This window comes from Glandiceps talaboti, chromosome 1, assembly GCF_964340395.1.
Source record: "Glandiceps talaboti chromosome 1, keGlaTala1.1, whole genome shotgun sequence".
In the NCBI taxonomy this organism is placed as follows: Eukaryota; Metazoa; Hemichordata; class Enteropneusta; family Spengelidae; genus Glandiceps; species Glandiceps talaboti.
The window spans coordinates 23,895,197-23,917,460 of NC_135549.1; the positions used below are offsets into that span (position 1 = coordinate 23,895,197).

Genomic DNA, 22,264 nt, shown 5'->3' on the forward strand with positions numbered 1-22,264 from the left:
CAGTACATACATTAACCATAACAAATTGTGTATGTCCTATAAAGTCAGTTGATGTACCTTACAGTGTTAATGGATAATTTCCATAATTAATGATTTTCAGTAATTAGGCTATATCTTAAGATTGAATACTTCAATTTCAATACAAATTAGTATATAATGTTAACCACAACAAAGCAGGTACGTCCTATAAAATTTGGTGCTATAGCATACAGTTTTTATGAAATATTTGCATAATTAATGATTTTAGGTAACTACGTTGTATCTTAAAAATGCAAGCTTCAAATTTCGTATAATATGATACATATATCAACCATAATAATACGCACCTGTCCTATGAAGTTTGTTGCTACAACTTTTACCTTTTAATGAGTATTTTGAATAATGAACGATATTCAGTAATTGAGCAGTATCACGCACTCTTTGAATTCCGCATAATTTGGCACATACATTATCTTAAGAAAGCACGCTTGTCCAAAAACAAAGCCTGTTACCATAGTTTTTTTTTAGTTTTTTATTTTATTTGCATAATTAGTGATTCCCTTACGGGAGGCATTCAGTTTAAATCTGGTCATATATGGTATTGTCGAAAGTTTGTTGGTTTGTGTCGTCAGTGCATTTCTCTGATTCACCTCTTCGCCAACAGAAGTGTCGAGTTATTAGAATGATAACAAAACATAACGATCCAGTCAATAAACCTCCAATAAATCCCAAGGAGATATACACATCAGACGATAACCTCTGCAACTCAGTGTTTGCAAAGTTTGTCGTAAATCCATCTGTGGTAGTAGTAAACCTGGTACCATCAGATGTCAAACCGCCAATTGTTGTATGTGAAACAGTTGAAGTCAATTCCGTCGTTTTCGCTGTGGTTGTTCGCATTTTTGTGCGAGTTGTACTAACAGCCTTTACCATTGATGCGGTCACGTGCACCTTTAAAGCTCTAATGCCAATGGAAGTCCCTTCGGCACTTTTTGCAACACACGCATAAGTACCTTCATTGTCATAGTCAATTTGCGGAATTAGCAGGTCGCCATTGTACAGTTGAGTTGGTTTGATTTCAGAGCAAATTTTGTCGCTGTCAGGAGGAATTACGCTACCGCGTGGAGTGATCCATAATTTGGTAGGTGTCGGGTCACCAATGACGTCACAGTCTAGTGTTACATTGTCACTCTCTGACGATGTAATAATTTTGTAAGGCACATAAAATACCGGTAGGGGATAACACATGAGCTCAGCGAGGGGAATGGTCAGTATATCTTCACCTGCATACTGTTCAGGTGTTTCACATCTCATAGCAGTAATTCCAGAGGTCTGATTGTCATTGTCATCTAACCATTGTCTGATATCCTTCAAACGGCAGTCACATGACCATGGGTTATTGTACATATACAGCCAATACAGGTCACCCAATCCATCAAATATACTTCCTGGTAATGTAGTGATGTGATTGTCATACATATACAGAGAGTATAGTTTATCTAATCCCTGGAATATATTTTCTTGCAAAGTTTCCAAATCGTTTCTGTACAGGTACAAATATCTCAATTTGCTGAGTCCATAAAATATACTCTCTGGTAGAAATCTGATGTTGTTATCGGACAAATAAAGTGTGTCTAGACTGTACAATCCATTGAAGGAATTTTCCTGTAGGCAAGATATGTGATTGATATGTAATTGAAGGTTCGTCAATTTACCGAGATCACAAAAAATAAAATCTTCTATTGCAACAATATTATTGCTGTATAGGAGCAAGGTACGTAGGTCGTGTAGCCCATTGAAAATATGCGCAGGTAAATGACTAATATCATTACTGTGCAGGTACAAATACTGAAGGCTGTGGAGTCCACTGAAAACATCCTCAGACAAATGACTAATATCGTTGCTGTATAGGGACAAGTACCGAAGTTTACCTAAGCCATAGAAAACGTCTGCAGATAAGGTAGTGAGTTTGTTGGAATAAAGACGCAAATATTGCAACTCATCTAAACCAACGAACGAATTGTTGCGTAGACGGGAAATTTCATTGCTGTATAAGCCAAGGGCGGTTAATTTACCAAGGTCTTGGAAAATAAAATCTTCTATATCTTCGATTTTATTTCTGTAGAGGTTCAAAGTCTGAAGGTTGTGTAACTCTCCAAATGCATCTACTGGCATAGTTATGAGTTTGTTATAATCAAGACGCAAAGCTTGCAAATTATACAAACCAACAAATGAATAGTTCTGCAGGCTGGAGATTTCGTTCTCATATAAATTTAGTTGAGTTAGATTACCAAGGCTACGAAAAGTAAAAGCTTCTATTACAAGAATATCGTTTCTGTACAGGTACAAATACCGAAGATTGCCAAGATCACTGAAAACACCTACAGGTAAGTTCGTAAGTCTGTTTGAATAAAGACGCAAATATTGCAACTCATGTAAACCAGCGAACGAATTGTTGTGTAGACGGGAAATTTCATTGCTGTATAAGCGAAGGTCGGTCAATTTACCAAGGTTTTGGAAAGTGAAATCTTCTATAGTAGTAATATCATTGCTGTAGAGGTACAAGTACTGGAGTCTGTTTAGCCCATTGAAAACACCTACAGGTAAATGATTAATATCATTACTGTAGAGGTATAAGTACTGAAGGTTGTAAAGTTCGATGAAGACATCTACAGGTAGTACTGTGAATCGATTGGTGTACAGAAACAGGCGTTCCAAATTAGACAACCCAGTAAATGCGAGTACTTCAAGTTCTTCTATTCTACTACTGTACAGGTAAAGCCATGTCAAACTTGATAGAGTATCAAATGAATTGTTAGAAATACGGGCCAAATTGTTTCTATCCAGGTATAAAGTCGTTGTGTCTGTTGGAATTCCCTCTGGAATTTCTGTTAATCCTTGATTTCGACAATCAACAGTGGTCCCTTGACATGAACATTCTGTTGGACAGGTTTGGCTAGTAGCAATATGCAGTATGAACCACAATAACATCGCTGATATCGCCAATACTGCCATTCTATCTGTGAGAAGTAAAAGAATACAGTAATGAATCTTAAAAGTTATGGCTTTAAATCTGTTGTTTTGAATAATTAATTCATTGTCTTGCTGCATTTATATAAAAGTGAGTTCGAGTACGTTTCCACTTTTCGAATTTGAATTGTACCTGCGACTACCAATGAAGAAAGTTCTACCGGAGATACAGATGAAGGAGGTAATGTCCTGCTACTAATCTTGTGTTTTGGAACCATTTGCCAACATCCACGGCGTGTCAATGATTACTCTCATTCCCAATATATATCTACATCTTTTAGTATTACTTCACTTAGAGTGATGTCTAGGAAGTGCATAACAACTCATAACGCACAGGCGCGCAGTTGAAAGTTTTTAGCATTGAGCTTTCGCGCTGTCTTGGACGCCGATCCTCATTATCAGAATATGCATAGCATAGCACCACTATATGTCACATCTTAGTAACTACTATACAAAACATACCAAATGATCGGTGTTACAAATCGTATAATGTTAAACTTTTCGAAGGTGTTACAGTGAACGTATTGCCTAACACGCTATAGATAGCCTATCACATTCTTACAAGATTCATAGTATATCCAATCTCCCCCTTCCGATGACATGACGGCACTTAGTCCATTAAATGAGCTGTCATGGTGCAAACAAACATTTTCAACATTCAAACCTATGTGTAAGGAATAGTTGCTAATACATGATGGTGAAGACTTGTAAACTTGTGAAATTATTGTAAACTCTGTAGGCCCAACATTTTACATCGCAGGTAAGGATATATATATATATATATATATATATATATATATATATATATATATATATATATATATATATATATATATATATATCCTTACCTGCGATGTAAAATGTTGGGCCTACAGAGTTTAGATATATATATATATATATTTATTTATTTATTAATGGCAATGCATATCTATATAAAATAAATTATGTTTAATCTGCTTACTTATGGAAAATGTTGGTCCTACATACTTTGCATCGTAACAAATGGGGTCGTTGAATTCATAATGCAATACACAACCCTAAAAAAGGGCTCTAAATATCAGCTTATATTGGTGTCTGAGGCCGAACACCACAATCGGATATAACAATGGTGTTACTGTACGTACATTATCTGGACAACCAAGGTATGAGGCCCCATGGCTAGCATTAAATCCCTCCCCACAGTACATCACTGATAACGCAGTGTCAAAGTAGTCAGTCAAAAATTAAAGAGAATCGTGACAACCGAACTTCACGATAAATCTAAATTTCTAACACAGTCATGTGCATGGCTTGACGATGCGGATTCATATCACTTGTACGTTATTTCTCACATTCCTGCAAGCTGATAGTGTGGAACAGCCAGCGTGAGAACAATTATCGATCTCACACTCAATGCGCGAGTTAAATTTTGTTTTAGAAACCTATTGCTGATTGGTTTATTACATTCCGTGTGATATTCCATCTCAGCCCATTGATTGCCGAAATCAGACCACCCTAAATGGGATTGCAGCCAACTACAGAGATATACTATGGTTTGATGCCGAACACAATGCAACGACTTCGCTGCTCTCGAAGAGATGTCTGTAACTTAAATAATTCAGTACGATTGCCACAATTACTAATTTTCAACTTATGTCGATGACATATAAACAGAAATAAAAACATGGCTATTTGCACTAGATTGTCATGCATAAACTTGTCTTGACTGAAGATGTCACAGTGAGGTATTTTGAATCAGTATATTTTTTAAATATCTTTTTCATAATTTCTCAATGTCAGGAAACCGACGTCATTCAGTTACACTAGTCAACAACAAGTGTACGATTAGCGAGGAAAAGTAGAAGGTACATATATTTGCTGATTAACAGTTGATCCAGTACAATTTGTTAATTTCGAACACACCTATGCATGACGTGATGATGCCGATTCATATTACTTATATAAGCACGTTTTATTTACATTTGATTGCCGAAATCTGACCACCTTAAATTGGATTTCATCCAAACATAGAGATACTATAGTTTGATGCAGAACACATGTCGAATGTCAACGCTGCGCCAGCGGTTATCACACAATCTCGACAACGAAGGTATGGGGAAACTGATTGTTTATCAAATAGCCTACGACCGTAATGGCCAACGACCGTCAACAATTTCTAAATCCAGGTTAACAACAACTGAATCGTAAAGATGTCATGTTGAAGAAAAGTTTAGTCATAGATCGTCGCCAATAAATTGACTTACCTGAAAATATCACTATGGCGCAACTGAAAATGTTTGCTCTGTAAATATGACAGTGTGTTTCCCATCAAGATCTCAGATCTCCACTGGATGGCAACCTACAAACTAGACAGCAGTACCCTAGCGCATGACATTTTATTACCAATCGTACCTTGTTACGAACACACACCAAAATTGACCACTGGAAGAATGTAAAGATTTGAATTAAGTGGATTTTAGTGTTGCAATAAATCTTAGTCTGTATACACGGTATTATATTATAATTAGTCGCATGACTTTCTGTTGTAAATATGTGATAGCATTTGATATGGTGAATCTAAGTTTACAAATGCTCAGCACACCAATCAAATCAAGTCGTTCAGGTCAACTCACCCTATCATTGATCAGTTTATATATAGAACTATTTCAAGTAACACATTAGGACAATGCAAACAAAATTCCAACCTATGTATGTATGTATGTATGTATGTATGTATGTATGTATGTATGTATGTATGTCATGTATGTATGTATGCATCTGTCTGTCTGAATTAGTATATGTATGTGTATTAGATTTCCAAAAAACGATTATCTCTGCATGTTTCTAAATCAATATTTATTCATTACTTAGCTCACTAATAAACATAAACATACCTGATGCTCTATCCTAAATGAATATTAACATGAATGTTTACTTTGACCTTTTACTCTGGTACGGGGCTAATATCATAGCAACGCATGACATGTATGAGAACGTCTGGGGAAGTCCCGCTATCGTTCTATAGTAATGAGCAGTTTGTTAACGAAATTGGTAGTGGACGTGAATTATTATGGAACATGACTTGCAGAACGATCTATTCAAAATTGACAAAAAGTCTACATGGTAAGATTTTCAAAGTTTATAATAAGTTCACTGTTTGAAAAGAAGAAATCATGACCGAAATCTCAGATTTTAAGTAGGTCTTGTCATTGGATTACATCAACCAAATACTATGGTATGGTGTGGTGATAGCTGCGTGTTGAAAACATGTCCAGGTAATTCGAAATGTCTGGATAAGTGTTTATTATACCATGCATAAGCGAAGAAATATGGAATATTGATACTGGTCGATCTACGTTACGACAACACTTGTCTATGTCACTGACTGGTTCTGCTATGTTCGAAAGATGAGTCCAAAATTGCCATTACTTTCCCCTGTATGTCTTAGTCTCGGTTACCCAGCCTCTCGCAGCTGGGAGCTTTGTCGCCGAGACCACCTCTAAAGAAAGTCTGGGTATACGAAATTCCAACTAACCCGCGCAGGACGTAGCACTATGATCTTGAGCAGTGCATCATGGGGAGTACTTTGCATCCAACATTGCAGGCTGAACGATTTGGGTACCCTTCGCTACATATTACCACTTTACAAGCTACTGACATCCAATAATTACAACAAACCGGCCCTGTAAGCCCAATTTTATGCTTTGAAGCATTGTACTGTGTGACATCCGTCCCCGGGGAGTTGGAATGTGGTTTTCTCAGACCCCTATGGGGTGGCCTCGTAGTACAGTCCCCAGTGGTGAGAGTCTGGATAACCCAGACTACGATAATTCTGTGATGTTACTACCACTGGTACAATTATGTTATTCTCCAATATTTTTCTTTATTCAACTGGGAAATACTGTCTTGTGATCTAAAATATTTGTCATTGCGAGTCGATAGACGAGTCTTAATCAACTGAAATGTCTTATCCACCTGCCTGAAGCTTAAGCAAATGGTTGTATTAAATCTCATACCAGTATTCTTTTAGTGGTCTGGGTTTAAATTGTCATTATTTTACCAACCTTTATACTATATCATAAGAGAACCACATGAAACAAGAGTTAATGATAAAAAAACATATTATACTAGTCACTGAATGACTCAATAACTGGGCAATATACATCATTTTTCCAACGAGAAATGTGCTATGTTTCGTGTGGATCCTAAATAAAGTATTACCTCGGATATTTACGCCGCAGGGTGAGTATTTAAAGTCAACATCTTAATTACAGACACAAAAAGGCAGTGTCTGGAGTAAAATCTGGCTCTCAATATTAGCAATAGCTAGCATTCAAAGTTGGCTGATAGTTGATCACACTGTACATCATAAAAAGAATATAATTATGTTTACCCTTTGTATGCAAATGATTCAGTAAACTATATCTCTAATGATAGGGGGTGCTGCCCAAAGAGGACATGTGAGACAAAAATAATAGCTTCACTCTGCCCAGAACACTGATGGTTACAGGAAACCACTTCCAGCACGTATAACGCAGATACCTTATTAAAACATATTAAAATAATTTACACACACAGCAGAAGCACACGATTTGATCTTTTTATTTGCTAGATATGTCAACAAGCATTAATGTATATAGAGCAATTATAAGAGGCTAAACCGAAAGTCTAAAGCAAAACAAATATGGCGTTAGGGTATCCTATAAAATCAGTACGCATTATAATGAACAGAATGATATTCACAATACATCATACTGGTCAGATTTCGAAGATCATATACACGTCCATATGTTTCTAGGGTACCTTACGTGACGTCATAAGGTGTAAAGGGTTTGAATAATTATAAATTGAGAATACCATAATAAGCTTACTGTTTAAAACACATGCCTGAAAACGAGCATATATCTTTAAAGTATAGTAAAATGGCATTTTTGTTCTTGCTCCCCCCCCCCCCATCTTGTGGTATTTTCCATTAGCTTGATTAAAGGTCTTCAGCAACATTCATTTGTAGAATCCGTGATACTCAGTCGATGGGGTGTAATAAACTAAAGATAACATTTTGAAAGTTATTACTACACTTTCTGTTTCTGTTTTTGGCAAAGACATGTCAATCGCTTACAGCTAGTTAGTGTGTTGTAAAAGAATATAGATTGTTAAAAACGTATAGAATCACTATTTGAGTTACATTAGAAAATGTTATTGGGTTAGAAATCGCTTAAATAATTTCAACCATGAGCAATTTTCTGATTTTAAACGAGCAGAAGCCTTTCAACGTTTATGCTATTTCTTGAGTTGTGATATGTTCTATGACAAACTTAGGAAAATTCTTATCTGATGAATTCTAATACAAAAACCAATAGTATTGATTACATTTGTTGCGAATGTCGCTTTTAATTTCACACGAAAGAAAGACTGTGTGATGTTTCATATCTAGGGTAGAATTCCTATTCATCACTGTTTGGTCGACATACACGCATCTAGTGTTTCGTAGATGGGTGGCATTGGTTGAGATGCTTCTGGTGACAGGGACGTGTATCTCGAATCGACTGCTTCGTCCATCCCATCGTTTTCATAGACATGACTAGGCTGAGACCCTTTAATATCCTGTGGTGGTCCAACATATCTTTCATACCGGGGTTCTTCCAAGACGATACCAATGCGCTTCTGCTTAGGTATCCAAAATCGTAGTTGAGGTGGATTTTCATACATTGCACTCTCAAGGGCCTTTGGACATTTGTCGTCAGTCTGCTTGTCTTCGTACTTGCTACTTCTACTGCGTTGATTGCAAAGATGTCGAGCTATCATGACAAGACCTATGCAAACTACCGCAGTCAAAAAGCCCCCGATAAACCCTAGGAAGCCAGTGATACTTGTAGAGTCTTCGGTCCCACTGTTTATACAGTCTGTAGTTGATTGTGACACGGTACTGCTAACGCTCTCCGAGGATAAAAGTTTGTCCACCGAAGTAAAGATGACAGTTGGTACTTTTGTAACGTCAGTCACTGCAGGCGAAGTCTTTGTTGTTTTAACGTCAGTGGTTAGAATTTCCTTAGTGATTGGTTTTATTGTGGGAGAAAGGTGCATGGGAGTGCTAGCTTTAACTTTAGTTGATTGGCCCTCAGTAGTTATCGGTGGCACTGTGGTAGACAGAGGAATGGAAGTGTTTAACTTGAGAGTTCTAGTACCCAAGGTTGTACCTTCAGGACTGGTAGCGACACATGTATAAACGCCTTCATCCTCCATTTGAACAAAGGAAATCATCAGACTGCTGTCGTCCAGCTGAACAATTCTAGTCTCGGTACAACTGTCTGGTTCTTCTGCACTAGGAGGAGCTATAGTCGCACCTGTAGGCGTAATCCAGTAGGTGGTAGGGGTTGGTACGCCAGTAACATCACAGTCTAGGTGTATTGATGCGTCTTTCGCTGAATAAACAATCTTATAAGGTGTGTAAAACACAGGAGGTGGATGGCAAGTGAGATCATCGAATGAAATGGTCAGTATATCTTCCCCTGCATGCTGTTCAGGTGCTTCACATCCCATAGGTGTGGTACCAAGATGCAGATTGCCATTATTGTCATCTAACCATTGCCTGATATCCTTCAAACGGCAATCACATGACCATGGGTTGTTGTACATGTACAAATAGTAAAGGCCATCTAATCCTTCAAAGATGCTTCCTGGTAGAGTAGTGATAAGGTTATCATACAGGTATAATGTCTGCAATTTATTCACTCCATTGAAAACTCTCTCTGGCAATCCATGAATCTTGTTGAAGTTAAGTCGTAGATGGTAAAGTTCCGTCATCCCGTCGAATACCGTTTCTGGTAACAAAGTGATCAAATTACTATGCAAGTACAGATACCGCACATTACTCAGACCATTGAATGTGCGTTCTGATACTGTCTTTATTTCATTACTTTGAAGATATAATTGATCCAAATTGACAAGTCCATCGAACAGATGGTCATGCAGACACGACAGTTTGTTGTCATACAGGCGAAGGGATTTTAATTTATGAAGGTCTTGAAATATGAATTCCTCTGTCACACTGATGGTATTATTGTCTAGGTACAAGTACATAAGTTCACCGAGTCCATTGAACATCCCCTGCGTCAGTGACGTTATCTTGTTCTTGTGTAGTTGAAGATATTCAAGTAGCTGAAGATCATTAAACACACCGTGTGCCATGGTCGAGATCTGATTATTGTTCAGGTCTAGGTTTTGAAGTGAATGAAGCCCAAAGAAAACGTTTTCTGGTAGGTGGGTGATTTTGTTGTCAAACAAGTATAGACGTGTTAACTTATGGAGATCTTCAAACGTGAACGCGTGTAATTTACCAATGTTATTGTCATGCAGATACATGTACTGGAGTGCGTCAAGTCCTTTGAAGATCCCGTATGGCAATGAACTGATCCTGTTGGTTCTGAGGTTAAGCCTTTGCAAGTTATGCAAGCCAGCAAATGATAGCACCCCCATCTCTTCTATCTTGTTAAAGGAGATATCAAGTCGCTCCAACATTGTCAGGCCATCAAAGGAATCGTTGCCTACGTAGACCAGTAGATTATTATCGAGATATAAATTCGTTGTGTCTGGTGGAATATTTAACGGTATTTCTGTCAAATTTTGGTGACTGCAATCCACGGTTGTTTCGGAACATTCACAGGACGTCGGACATGTTGCCGTGGTAACTGTGAGTGATAAACAAACAGATAGCCAAAATAGAGGTGACGCCAGTCTCTGCTTAGCAACAGACATTGTGGAAATCTCCTAAAAGAAAGAAGGTGACATCAGTTAGTGGAGAACTATTTACGAAATGATACAGACTGTGAGATGAATCAATTTTATCTTACATAAAATCAGTTATTCAGTTAAAAAAGTCACATCATCACAATTCATCAATAGAGGGACCACAAGTAGAAAGAAGTGCCGTTTGTTCCAGAACCATTATGAACTGACACGACACAACACCCACCCACCCACCCCATCATACAACTATTTCGGTAGTCGAGTCATATGGGGCCGGGAGGTGCGACAGTTTGTTGAAACCAGTGTAGCAGAGACCAGGAAATGTGGTAAAACTTTTGATGATTGTGAAGGGGAAATCAGTTTTGATAGTTACTGAGAAGACTATATTTTCACTTTTAATATAAAAAGTACTATATTATCCTTCCCTGGGATAAAAAGGCACGCACGAGTCCTTGTATTGCTGTGTGTGGCCCTTGACCCTGGCACTACACAGCTATGTTACCCACCCGAACCCTGTGTGTTAATTGCTCAAATAATGTGGCGTTTGTTGGCTGTAACCCCATTGACGTGCAATCCCAAGAGCCCCGCTTGTGTCATATGCTATTTATCGTGTTCTTTTGTCTATTGTGTACACCCATATTGATTTTAAGTGATGTATTTAGACATGTGAATAAACTTTTGCACTGTCGTTCAGCTTAGGCGCCTGGCTGTTAGCGAAATGCTAGTAGTTTGACGGCCTTTTGTCTTTATCAAACTTCAAACAACGTACTTGGGGAGATTGAACTTTGTGCGTGAAGTGGGGAACTTCGAAGTTTGGAAGTTTCCCACAGTGACTGAAGAACTTCCCCAGGAAGCAATGTAAGTAGAATATTTCGGGAAGTGAAGATTAAATAATGATGGAAACAAACTGGCAAATATGGGATCGAAGTAAAAAAAAAATGGTTATAAAACATTGAACTGTTTTCAAAATATGGTGTTAATGAAAACAAAATCATAATATAGGAAAAGGTAAACTGCTGACAGGCTAGGATACAATCAACAGAGGGATAAAACAATGAAAACAAACCCGCAGAAGGCAGTAACGGCAAAGAGGAAAGAGTTAATACTAATCATAGCATTTTAAAACAAACAAAAAAAGTGTATTATTAGGAGAAATAGGTAAAATTGCGAAAACATAAAGCTAAATACATATCTGTAAATAGTTGCCCCTAAAAGTTAAGTACGTATCAAAGCGTGCGCAAGCGTTTGAAAATACATAGCCGCAGTGAATTTCCTATTGACGATTTATTTTTGAAATGAATTTCCGCCATCTTTTCAAATGTCGCAATCGTGCCTGTCGATATATGTCGTAGCATTGATAGTTGTAATTATGAAAATATGGTCGATTTCGCAAAGAAGGAAAATTTGTCAGATTAGTCTTGTGATATGATGGAAGTGACATCTAACTTTTCATTTAAATTGATAACTTACCTGTCACTAGCACTATTGCTACACAGTGTATACGGCTTGTAACTCGGCTGTTCGTACAATGGTCGGACTTCGTCGGTCCCAGTCCCAATGACAAACTACCAACAACGTCAAAAGTAAGAACCTATATCACCCTGTACTTGTAATTGTTGATTAAATGGAGCAGACCGTGTGCAAAAATTGTTTCCCGGTTCAAAATACATAGGTCAGATGTTCATCTTATCGCTACAACGTTGGTCATTCATTGTTTCAACACGGATGTTTGCCAACCTTTGATATGTCGTTACAATAGATCCTTGTCTGCCTACACGGTGTATTGATCGAGTATTATTATTATCGCATATAAATACTTTTGTCTGTTCGTATCACCGTGTGACGAATCACGCAAATGCCATATTTATAGCATCAAGGAGGTGATTTACGACAACGGTTCAATGATATGCGCAGTGACATACACATTTACTTCTGCCTTGGACCCAAGGACACCACCACATCATTCTAGAACGTCAGGTGGAAAATGTATTCGTGTTTCAACCCCAGGTATCCTTTATTTCATTTTGTATATTCTGTGACAGATAGTTGTGATGACACGAATACATTGTAGTGACTTGTAAATCTTCCACATAAATTAAGAGGCAACCTGGTCATGACCTACTATTTGACTAGGCCTTCATATCCAGGGTTTTGAATTCATTATTTTATCATGATTGGGAAATCAAAATTCAAATCCCCAACCGCTAGGATTCTAGGCTACTATACGATCTGACATACCAAACCCGCCACATGTAGAAATGGATACACTTGGGATGTGCATGAATTGTAGTAATCTGTAAAAATTAAAGGAGAACCTATTGTCATATCCTCTTGCGTGATGACAAAATGTGTCTTATTAGCGCCAGGTAATGAAAGTGTTGATGGATATCGCAAACTTAAATTCATACTTTTTATCATACTTTGATCTTGTGAGTTCTAATTGATCAGGTTAACGGTGGATTAACGAATGTATCACAGACAGAAGCAGACGACCCATGTAGATAGATGGAATGTGCTAGGTGGGGGCGTTGTTAACATACACAGTCTGTGTGTGTAGATACGTACATGTATGTAGTGACCTATTTTGTAAGGGTTGTTGTTATGTTTAGTGTCGCACAATGTAAGGTACACACAGTGGGTGGCCTACAACAGTCGGCGACACCCTTGTGAAATGAACGTACTTGTAGTGTGGTTGTGAATTTGTAATTCAATGTATGATCATAAATAGTATCATTTAGGAATGGATATTTTCGTCAGAATTTCCCTGTTTTGAAATATGTCTCTGTTTTGTGGAATACCCGGAAACACCAACGTCGAACACTACATCCGCCGTTTTTGATGACGTTTAACGTGAATATCATGACGTTTAACGTCCCATATCAGAAAGTTTATTTCACGTTAAACGTCATCACGAGTGATTGATCTGGACATAGGTATATTGTAATACAAAATACTACACTCTATTACCGACTGCATTACAAACATTGGACACTTGTGAGCTTCAAGCGAAATCGAAGTATTATTCCAAAGCGTATTTTAAGGACATCCTATTTATATAAAGGACATCGTATTCTTTTTGCATTGAAATTATGTACTAGATAGTCAACGAGTTTGGGAGGGTTATGTAGGCACATAAACCTACCGAACGAGTTGTCCATCTTACTAATATACTACGGCGTGATTGGCTCAAACAGATCTTTTTCAAAATTTTGTGTAATTCGTTGCATGCAAATTGAGTGCTGAACGTAATATAGGTCACGCCCCTAACAAAGAGTGGGTTATGGCTCCATAAAATAACCAACCACAATCAAGGCCTCTGATTGACCAAGTCGGTCTAGCCGTAGTATAAATAGCCTTGTTTCAGAAAACACTAAACAGATTGTATTTCTTCTTGCCGTTGATCTAAAAGCCATGATATATAAGGAGTCTCCTTACACACTTATGTACCTGGCCATTCTACAGGTATTTATCATGTATCACGGTACCATGGCAGAACTTATGATATCTTTAGGAATTGCTTGTATTGTCTTCATGTTGTTTTTTGTCTTTATTTAAATGTTATTCCGCTGTTGATAAACACAAGCTAGAATTGCTGGCACAAAAGTGAAATCGTCGCGTCAGTGCAGTACTAAAAATGTTGTCTATCACCAGAAAACTCAATGAGTCATTTGATCAATATCACACAAAAAATAAGTTATATTGCACCACAAAAATTGACCATTCAATTGGTCAATCATTCAAACAAATAATAAATCAATCAATAAATCGATTGCTCGATCAATCAATTACATGCTCGCTGAACCCTGTGATTTTACTCCGAAATCTGATGAAAATTGACGATCACCCAAAACAGGTTGACAGGGTCAACAGAATACGCAGTGTACGCCACTTGACAATCCTTCGATGCATGAAGTTTCATGTATTTTCATTGAATTCCGGACCATATAGGCATATGATAAATCGGTTATGACTTGATATCACCTCTTCGTTCGTCGTATCATCGTTAGTGCCATTTCGGCAACGTGACACTCGTCTAACGACTTGTGTCACAATGCCCCAACAGCACTCATGGTGATACGACGATTGAAAGGGTGATATCGGGTAATCACCTCATAACATTAACAACGTATCACGCACGCATGTCACACACGCATGGCGCCATACACGGCAATACGATTGGCTGCTGCCATTTTTTTTCATGATGGTGCAGATTTACGATCCCGGGCTTACGATACGAATCTTGGCTACTATTGGAACATTGGAACATGAGGAAAATTCGTTGTGCACGCGCGCGTGCTCAACATGTGCTCAATTTGCTAAAAACTAGGGGGGGGGGGCGCAGGACACTGTGTCTTCTTTATTAGAATCAAGGAAGTATAAACAGATACGTCCCTGTTAGAATAAGCAAGGCACGCGTTTGAGCACGCGCACAGCAGCGCGTCAGCTGGCATCTTTCAAGCGCGAGCGCACTAAGCGTCGACTTTGCCTCATGATTATGTTCCAAAATCTTGATAACAGATATGTATTACAAACACACTGAATCCTTCCAAATAGTTGTTTTGTGAAGTCATATTATAAACATTCTGCGTTTAAAAATGTTTTCATTTTTTATTAAAGACGTGATAAGTGTACAATATCATGTACATATGTATTATCATGACAGCGTTTATTTATATTTTTCCACATTGTATTTCTGACTTTATACAATTATCCAGAATCCAGTAAGCATGTAATAGCGTTATTATATTGTAAAAGATAAAGAAACTTGGCTCTTTATTATAATCATTTTCGAATTTCACTAGAATTGTTGCCTCGTGCCCCTGGTTTGAGTGACATTGGATATCGCATGCAGCGAAATAACGCATTACTACTAGCGGATAGACCACATTGTAAAAGTTTCCCCTCACTTCTTAAACCTTCTATATGCTAATTATCGACTGGATTTAAATAATTCAGTAGGCATGGACATACATATTCAGAGAATTGTTTTCATTTACATATCAAGGCTGGTGTAAGCTTCATTGTTGGACACAAGAAACGTGTATATAGCTAAGTTTCATAGGTATATATACAAGGTGTGACTTCAACTCCCTATTATTGGTTCTTGGTTACCAGGTTGTGGTGATGGTATGTTGTTTTACTATGTCTATGATTTAGGCAACCGATCATCCAAAGTCCATGCCCTAGTTAAAACTTGTGACTCGTAATCTAAAAATCTTTATAAAGTATGTTATTAGCTGTAACAAACATTAATTTCAGCTGATATACATCCCCATCATTTTCAGCGACGATGATGATGACGACGACGACGATGACGATGATGATGCTGATGCTGATGATGGCTGAAAGTTGTATTGAAACAATGCGTTATGTGACTAATATGTAGAAATGGTAAATTTGATACTGGAGTTTATACTGTTTGTAGCTAAAAATTGAAGCGGAGTTGTCCGTCGACTACGCGGCATACGGCGTCGTTGATGGTCCAAATTGCTGAAAAGATATCTATACATTGTCTTAATCTGTATCAAATTCTAATTGTACTCTTGCTCGTATACGCGTTTTAAATATTTCCAATGGGTCGACTTGAGTTGTGGTATCCACTTTATTCCTTCTGGCGATGTGTATTGACATTTTTGCTGTTGACGTTATGTGGGTGAAAAGGAACATGGCACGTTTGTTGATGAAGGCTCTGCTTTTCTTCGGTGGATTGATGAAAAACCACGCCATTGGTATTACATGATCGTTGTTGATAATACGGGAGATGATAACTGTGATGAAGGCAAGTAATTGTTGGATTTGTTGGCAAACGATGAGAATGTGGAGAAGGGAGTCTTTGTCGCCACAATGTGGACAACCAGAGTCTTGGCGAAATCATGAGTTGAATAAATAGGTACCTGTAGTGTATGCACCATATTGTCACTTTTTTTCTGAACTTGAATAACTTACAACTTGTAGAACTATCAGTCTTCATACAGTACAACAGTTTTGAATCAAACCTCGATCTTTACCATTTTTGAATATATCTTAGTATTTTGTTTGCATAGGACAAATAAGCATTAAAGTTCCTTTGAATAATGATGATGATGATGATGATGATGATGATGATGATGATGATGATGAAGTGGGTCATTTATGCTCCCCGTAGAATACAATCTGTGATACATCCGGTTTAGTGTTCTTTCAGCTTAAATTGTAATCCCAACTTCTAAGTTTTGAAGCTTTGATCACTATTAAAGGGCAATGTTTCAGTCCCAGGTCACCACGTTAGTGTTACCTTAATAAGGATTACATGGGATCATTGTTTTGTTCTGGACCAAGTTTTCTGTAGCTCTGCCAAACAACAGTTTTTAACACTAGATTTTATTTCTATTGTGGAGTGGGGCCGGCCTTCGGAACAAAGGTCAGACCAATGATGGTAAAGGTCAACAGGTATTTAGACATCAGAAGTCATCATCGATAGCTTGCACAACCTCTGCTTGTATATCGAATTGGTCGGCAAACTAACATCATGTGCGTGTGGCAGTGTCCATGTCTAACATAATGAGGTGAAGACATTCCACATAAAGATAACAAATATGTCAAATTGTTACGAAGCAAACCCACTTCAACTTGATGATTAAAAGGTTGCCATCATCAAGTTGAAGTGGATTTGCTTCGTAACAATTTTGAGTGTTGGCTTCTTTACTGGGATGAGCAATGACGCGACTTGGTGTGATCCAGTAATTGATTGGCGTTGGTGTACCAGTGAAATCACAATCTATTATCACATTACTGCCCACATAAGCCTTATTATCTTATATGGTTCGAACATTACAGGGGGCGGGTGACATGTCAGGTTACTGAGGGGAATTTTCAGCATGTCTTCATCGGCATGCTGTTCAGATGCTTCACATCTCATAGTGGTAGTTCCAAGATTTAAACTGCCTTTGTTGTCATCTAACCATTGCCTGGTATCCTTCAAACGGCAATCACATGACCATGCGATATGGGTTGTTATACATGTGTAGCTGCTCAATACTATCTAACCCGTCAAAATTACTTCTCGGTATGGTTTTCAGAATGTTACCATACATGTATAAATTGCTTAGTTTTCTTAATGCTTAAAAAGCATTTTCTCTCAGCATTTCCAAATGCTTTTATTTGGCCTTATCACAGTCCCTCTATAACATGACATACATATAGGTGGCAGTGTGATCCTAGATAATGTATATGGTACATGTTTGCCTTGTCGTTGCCCCGCCTCTGTTGATGTTAGGACGATCTTTAAGCACATGGATTTACATGTCTTGCCAACATATTTTCCTCGTCCCTGGTCAAGCGAAACTTGTGATAGTATTCTACTTTATCTGTGATATGAACCTGATGTTTGTGTTTTAGTTCTAAATACCAATGTCTGCTGACAGTATCTTGCCATTTTATTTCTCGTTTCCCAATCCACGATTGCCTTAATTTATTAAGAGGACTTCCCTTAAAAGTAAATCATCATGGAACAAGATATTAAGCAGAAAAAAATCTACTTGACAAATGAAATAAGCATTTACTGATCATGATATCACGAAGTTAAAACGCACAAGAAGTTGAACCGTGAATGAGGAAATGATCTTGGTCTTTCGCTCTGTTCTGGTCGACGATTCCCTTCAACCAAAATGACTTATCATCAGTGCAACTAACTCTTACTTTCAATGATCTGTGATATCAGTAAATATTCACGTAGAAAGTCCAATCATCGTAATAATTACGCTAAACTAAAATGTAGCCATTGGTTGCGCTCTTCTAATCTCCAGGCCACAAACAAATCATGGGACAATGATTTCGAGAACTAATTAAACTTACTTCAAAATGAAGTAATTGTCATGATTGTAGGAAGTTCTAATTTTGTATACATATATCGACATGCCATTCTTTGCATGGCTCTCAACTTCATTATTCGCTAGTATCATAAAACTGCCTCCTTCAAGAAAAAATATTCTCACAATGTTTTTGATCCACTTTTGTCACAATTCTGTCATTATAGATTTCACACATAACAAGGGTCCAATTATAGCCATTATATAACAGATATGGATCCAAGTTTTTCCAACTGTAAACCATCTAAAATTATGTTTGACGAGTACTACTGTAACTGTAGAAAGTGTGTGAAATTTATTCAGACAAATTAGTAGAAAAAAGGGTACAAAATCGCAGGTATGTTAAAGACATGTTACTTTCAAAAAAATGTCTAGTGACTGACAATTGCAAAATGTTGCCTGAACATGTATGTTTAGTGGGGAGCAACAGCTTGGAGGTAACAATGGATTCATAATTTTATATTCTCCCAATCCAGAGCTGTTAGTTCTTCCACTACACTGTGAAACCTCTGGACGGTGCCGTAAAAGAGAATGTGGTTTACGACGATGTAGTTGTAGAGCCCCCATCCCATCCTACGGGTGTATTATCAATCACTAGCAATATGCACAGACCACTGTAGAAAACTATAACCGAACTTTGACTCCCAGAATGTTTCAGGTATCTGTCAATATACACGCCTGAGGTCGTAAACTATCAACTGGTTAAAGTGTACATATCATGTTTGTCCATACTGGAAATTAGAGTACAGATTACAACTGTTTTAACGGTAAGTCCAAATAGTGTATATACCGTTGATACACGACTTGACTATTTCTGCCAATTATAATTCATCTCTTCGTAGACACTAGGCTTTCCTTGTGATATTCCCGGTGACATTGGTGTGTATCCAGACTCTGCTGCCTCGATAGCGGCTGCGTTTTCATAGATAGAATGAGACGACACTGTTTGAGGAGGTGGGTTGTTTTTGTCATATTGAGTTTCATCTAGAACAATTCCAAATTTATTCTGAGTTGATTTCCAAGGTCGATGGTTGTTATCATTTACGTATATGGTATTGTCGAAGGCTTGTGACAGTGTCTCATCATTTGAATCGTCTTTTGACTCTGTGGTTTCAACTCGTTTATTACAGTAGTATCGAGTTATTATTACGATAGCGACGCAAACTAATCCGCTCAATAAACCGCAAATAAAACCTACAAACCCAGAAAGCGTAGACGCATTGGACCCGCTGTTTGTGGACTCTGTCGACGAGTCTGATACCGTACTGATAACAAACTCAGGGGTTAAACTTTTTGCATCGGTACTTGACATGACAGTTATTTCGGTCGCGAAATGTTGTGTTGTTGGGCTCTTAGTTGTTATATATGTTACTGTAGAAGACGCAGTCATCGTACTGTTCAGTTTGAGATTTCTTGAACCCAGTGTCGTGCCTTCGGGGCTCGTAGCAACACATGTATATATTCCCTCATCATCCATATTGACGAATGGGATCATAAGACTCCCATCGTTACGTTGGACGAGGTTACTCTCAGAGCACATTTCAGGTGGTGTGGCGTCATGTTCCACTACTGTACCATTAGGTGTTATCCAGTATTTTGTAGGTGTTGGATCACCAATGACGTCACAGTCTAATGTAACAATAACACCTTCCTGTGATTTAATCACCTTGAATGGTGTGTAAAAGACCGGTAGTGGATAACAAATCAAATCATCCAGAGGAATACTCAGCATATCTTTACCTGCATGTTGATCAGGTGCTTCACATCTCATTATTGTGCTGCCTAAGCTGAGACTGTCTTTATTGTCATCTAACCATTGTCTAATATCCTTCAAACGACAATCACACGACCATGGATTGTTGTACATGCGCAGAATATATATATTATTTAATCCATTAAAGATACTTCCGGGTAGTGTTGTGATGTGGTTGCCATATAAGTACAGAGTACGTAATTTAGATAAACCATTGAATGTTCCCTCTGACAGTGTACGGATCGTATTTGAATGCAATCGTAGGTCATACAACTCTGCCAACCCTTCGAATATATTTTCTGGTAATGAGGTAATCGAATTAGTGTACAGACGTAAATATCGTAATTTACCAAGACCGCGGAATATACCTTCAGACAAGTAATGTATTTGGTTGCTATATAGATATAGATAATCTAGATTAAGTAGTCCGTCGAATAAATCATCATTTAAGCAGGAGAGTTTGTTATGGTTTATGTGTAGATGTTGAAGTTTGGTAAGATTGTAAAATACACTGCTTTGCAAGGTGGAGAGTCTATTCGACTCCAAATTCAGATACTCTAAATTATGTAAACCAGCGAATGATAGAACGTCCAACTCTTCTATCTGGTTAGCCCCCAGCACAAGTCTCACCAAGTTAGTTAAAGCAGAAAATGAATCATTTCGGATATATGTCAATCTGTTCCAACCGAGATAGAGATTGGTTGTATCAAATGGAATATCAGATGGGATTTCTGTTAGCTCTCCCAATCGGCAATCGACATTAGTATCCCAACAATAACATGATGTTGGACATGTTGCTGTGGCAACTGTTGACAGTATGCAAATATAAATAAATCCAACTACAAGTGTTGCAGTTGCAGATGAAGTGGCGGCCATTTTCTCTGTGGAAGAAATAAATGTGTCGATAATAAAACTTTTGCTTGTAAATTCAGGTTAGATAATTTTCCTTTAAATATTTTCTATACATGAATTGCCCGCCAACTGTAACGATTACTGTGGAACTGTCGTGCAAAGGTAACCTTATTTCCAAAGTATTGCGGTCTATTTTACTGTGCATCCTTATTGTAGGTCTACGGCTACATGTATATGTGATATATTTATATCGTTATCTTTACAAAATATGGCCGTGTGTGTGTTCCTTTATTTTCTAATCCTGTCAGTGTCGCAACCTAAAAAGTTAACTACACCCTGGTTTTCAAAAATAAATACTGGATTTCATCAAACGTCATGGGTCTACGGGTATGATACCCTTTTACTATATTCAATTTCCTTATACTAACAGTGCATTTATTATGTTATCAAAACATAAAGGTTGATGGATGTTATAGAATGCATCGTTATTCAAGTTTAACTTTAATAAATATAAATCATAATCACTTTGCCTAAGAGGCACCCAATCCATAACCATGGCAACAGGTGAAACCTTCCCATTTAAATCATATGGCACGTAACCTAGTAATCACTTTACACTAATTTGGTAATTGGTTGAATTTTCAGTGACATTGTCAAAAGACGCCATAAGCTAGCCCTCCATTTCAATATAACATAAAATGCTTATATTGATAAAATTAACAACACACATCACATAACCTATACACGTATTGTTTGAATAGCATAGATTACTACCAAATTACATGTAATAATATAAAACTGTCGTGTTTAAATGAACGAAAATGTAACGTTAACATTCATAGCATCAGAGCAAAACTTTTTTAGTTGAATGTCGAGATTTGTCAACATTGCATAGTTCATATTGCGAAGGGGTTTAACAGCAAAGCAAGCCCTACATGCATGTTTTATATACAACTAGTCAGATCAGTTCACTAACCTCATGAATTGAAGGCGTGTAGAATCTTGTTACATGACAACACAGTTCACTTCTCTTTGTCAACCACTGTCGTAACCTCCTTCAACAGCAAACCCAAATGAT

The 22,264-nt window shown here is 37.6% G+C and overlaps 1 protein-coding gene across 1 annotated transcript; it reads right to left on the reverse strand.

Annotated features, from left to right (window-relative positions):
* Window positions 1–19,389: 19,389 nt before the first annotated feature.
* LOC144434642 (uncharacterized) lies at window positions 19,390–21,210 on the reverse strand. The gene has a single exon (XM_078123148.1). It carries the CDS (start codon window positions 21,208–21,210, stop codon window positions 19,390–19,392), a length of 1,821 nt encoding a protein of 606 aa, XP_077979274.1.
* Window positions 21,211–22,264: the final 1,054 nt, after the last annotated feature.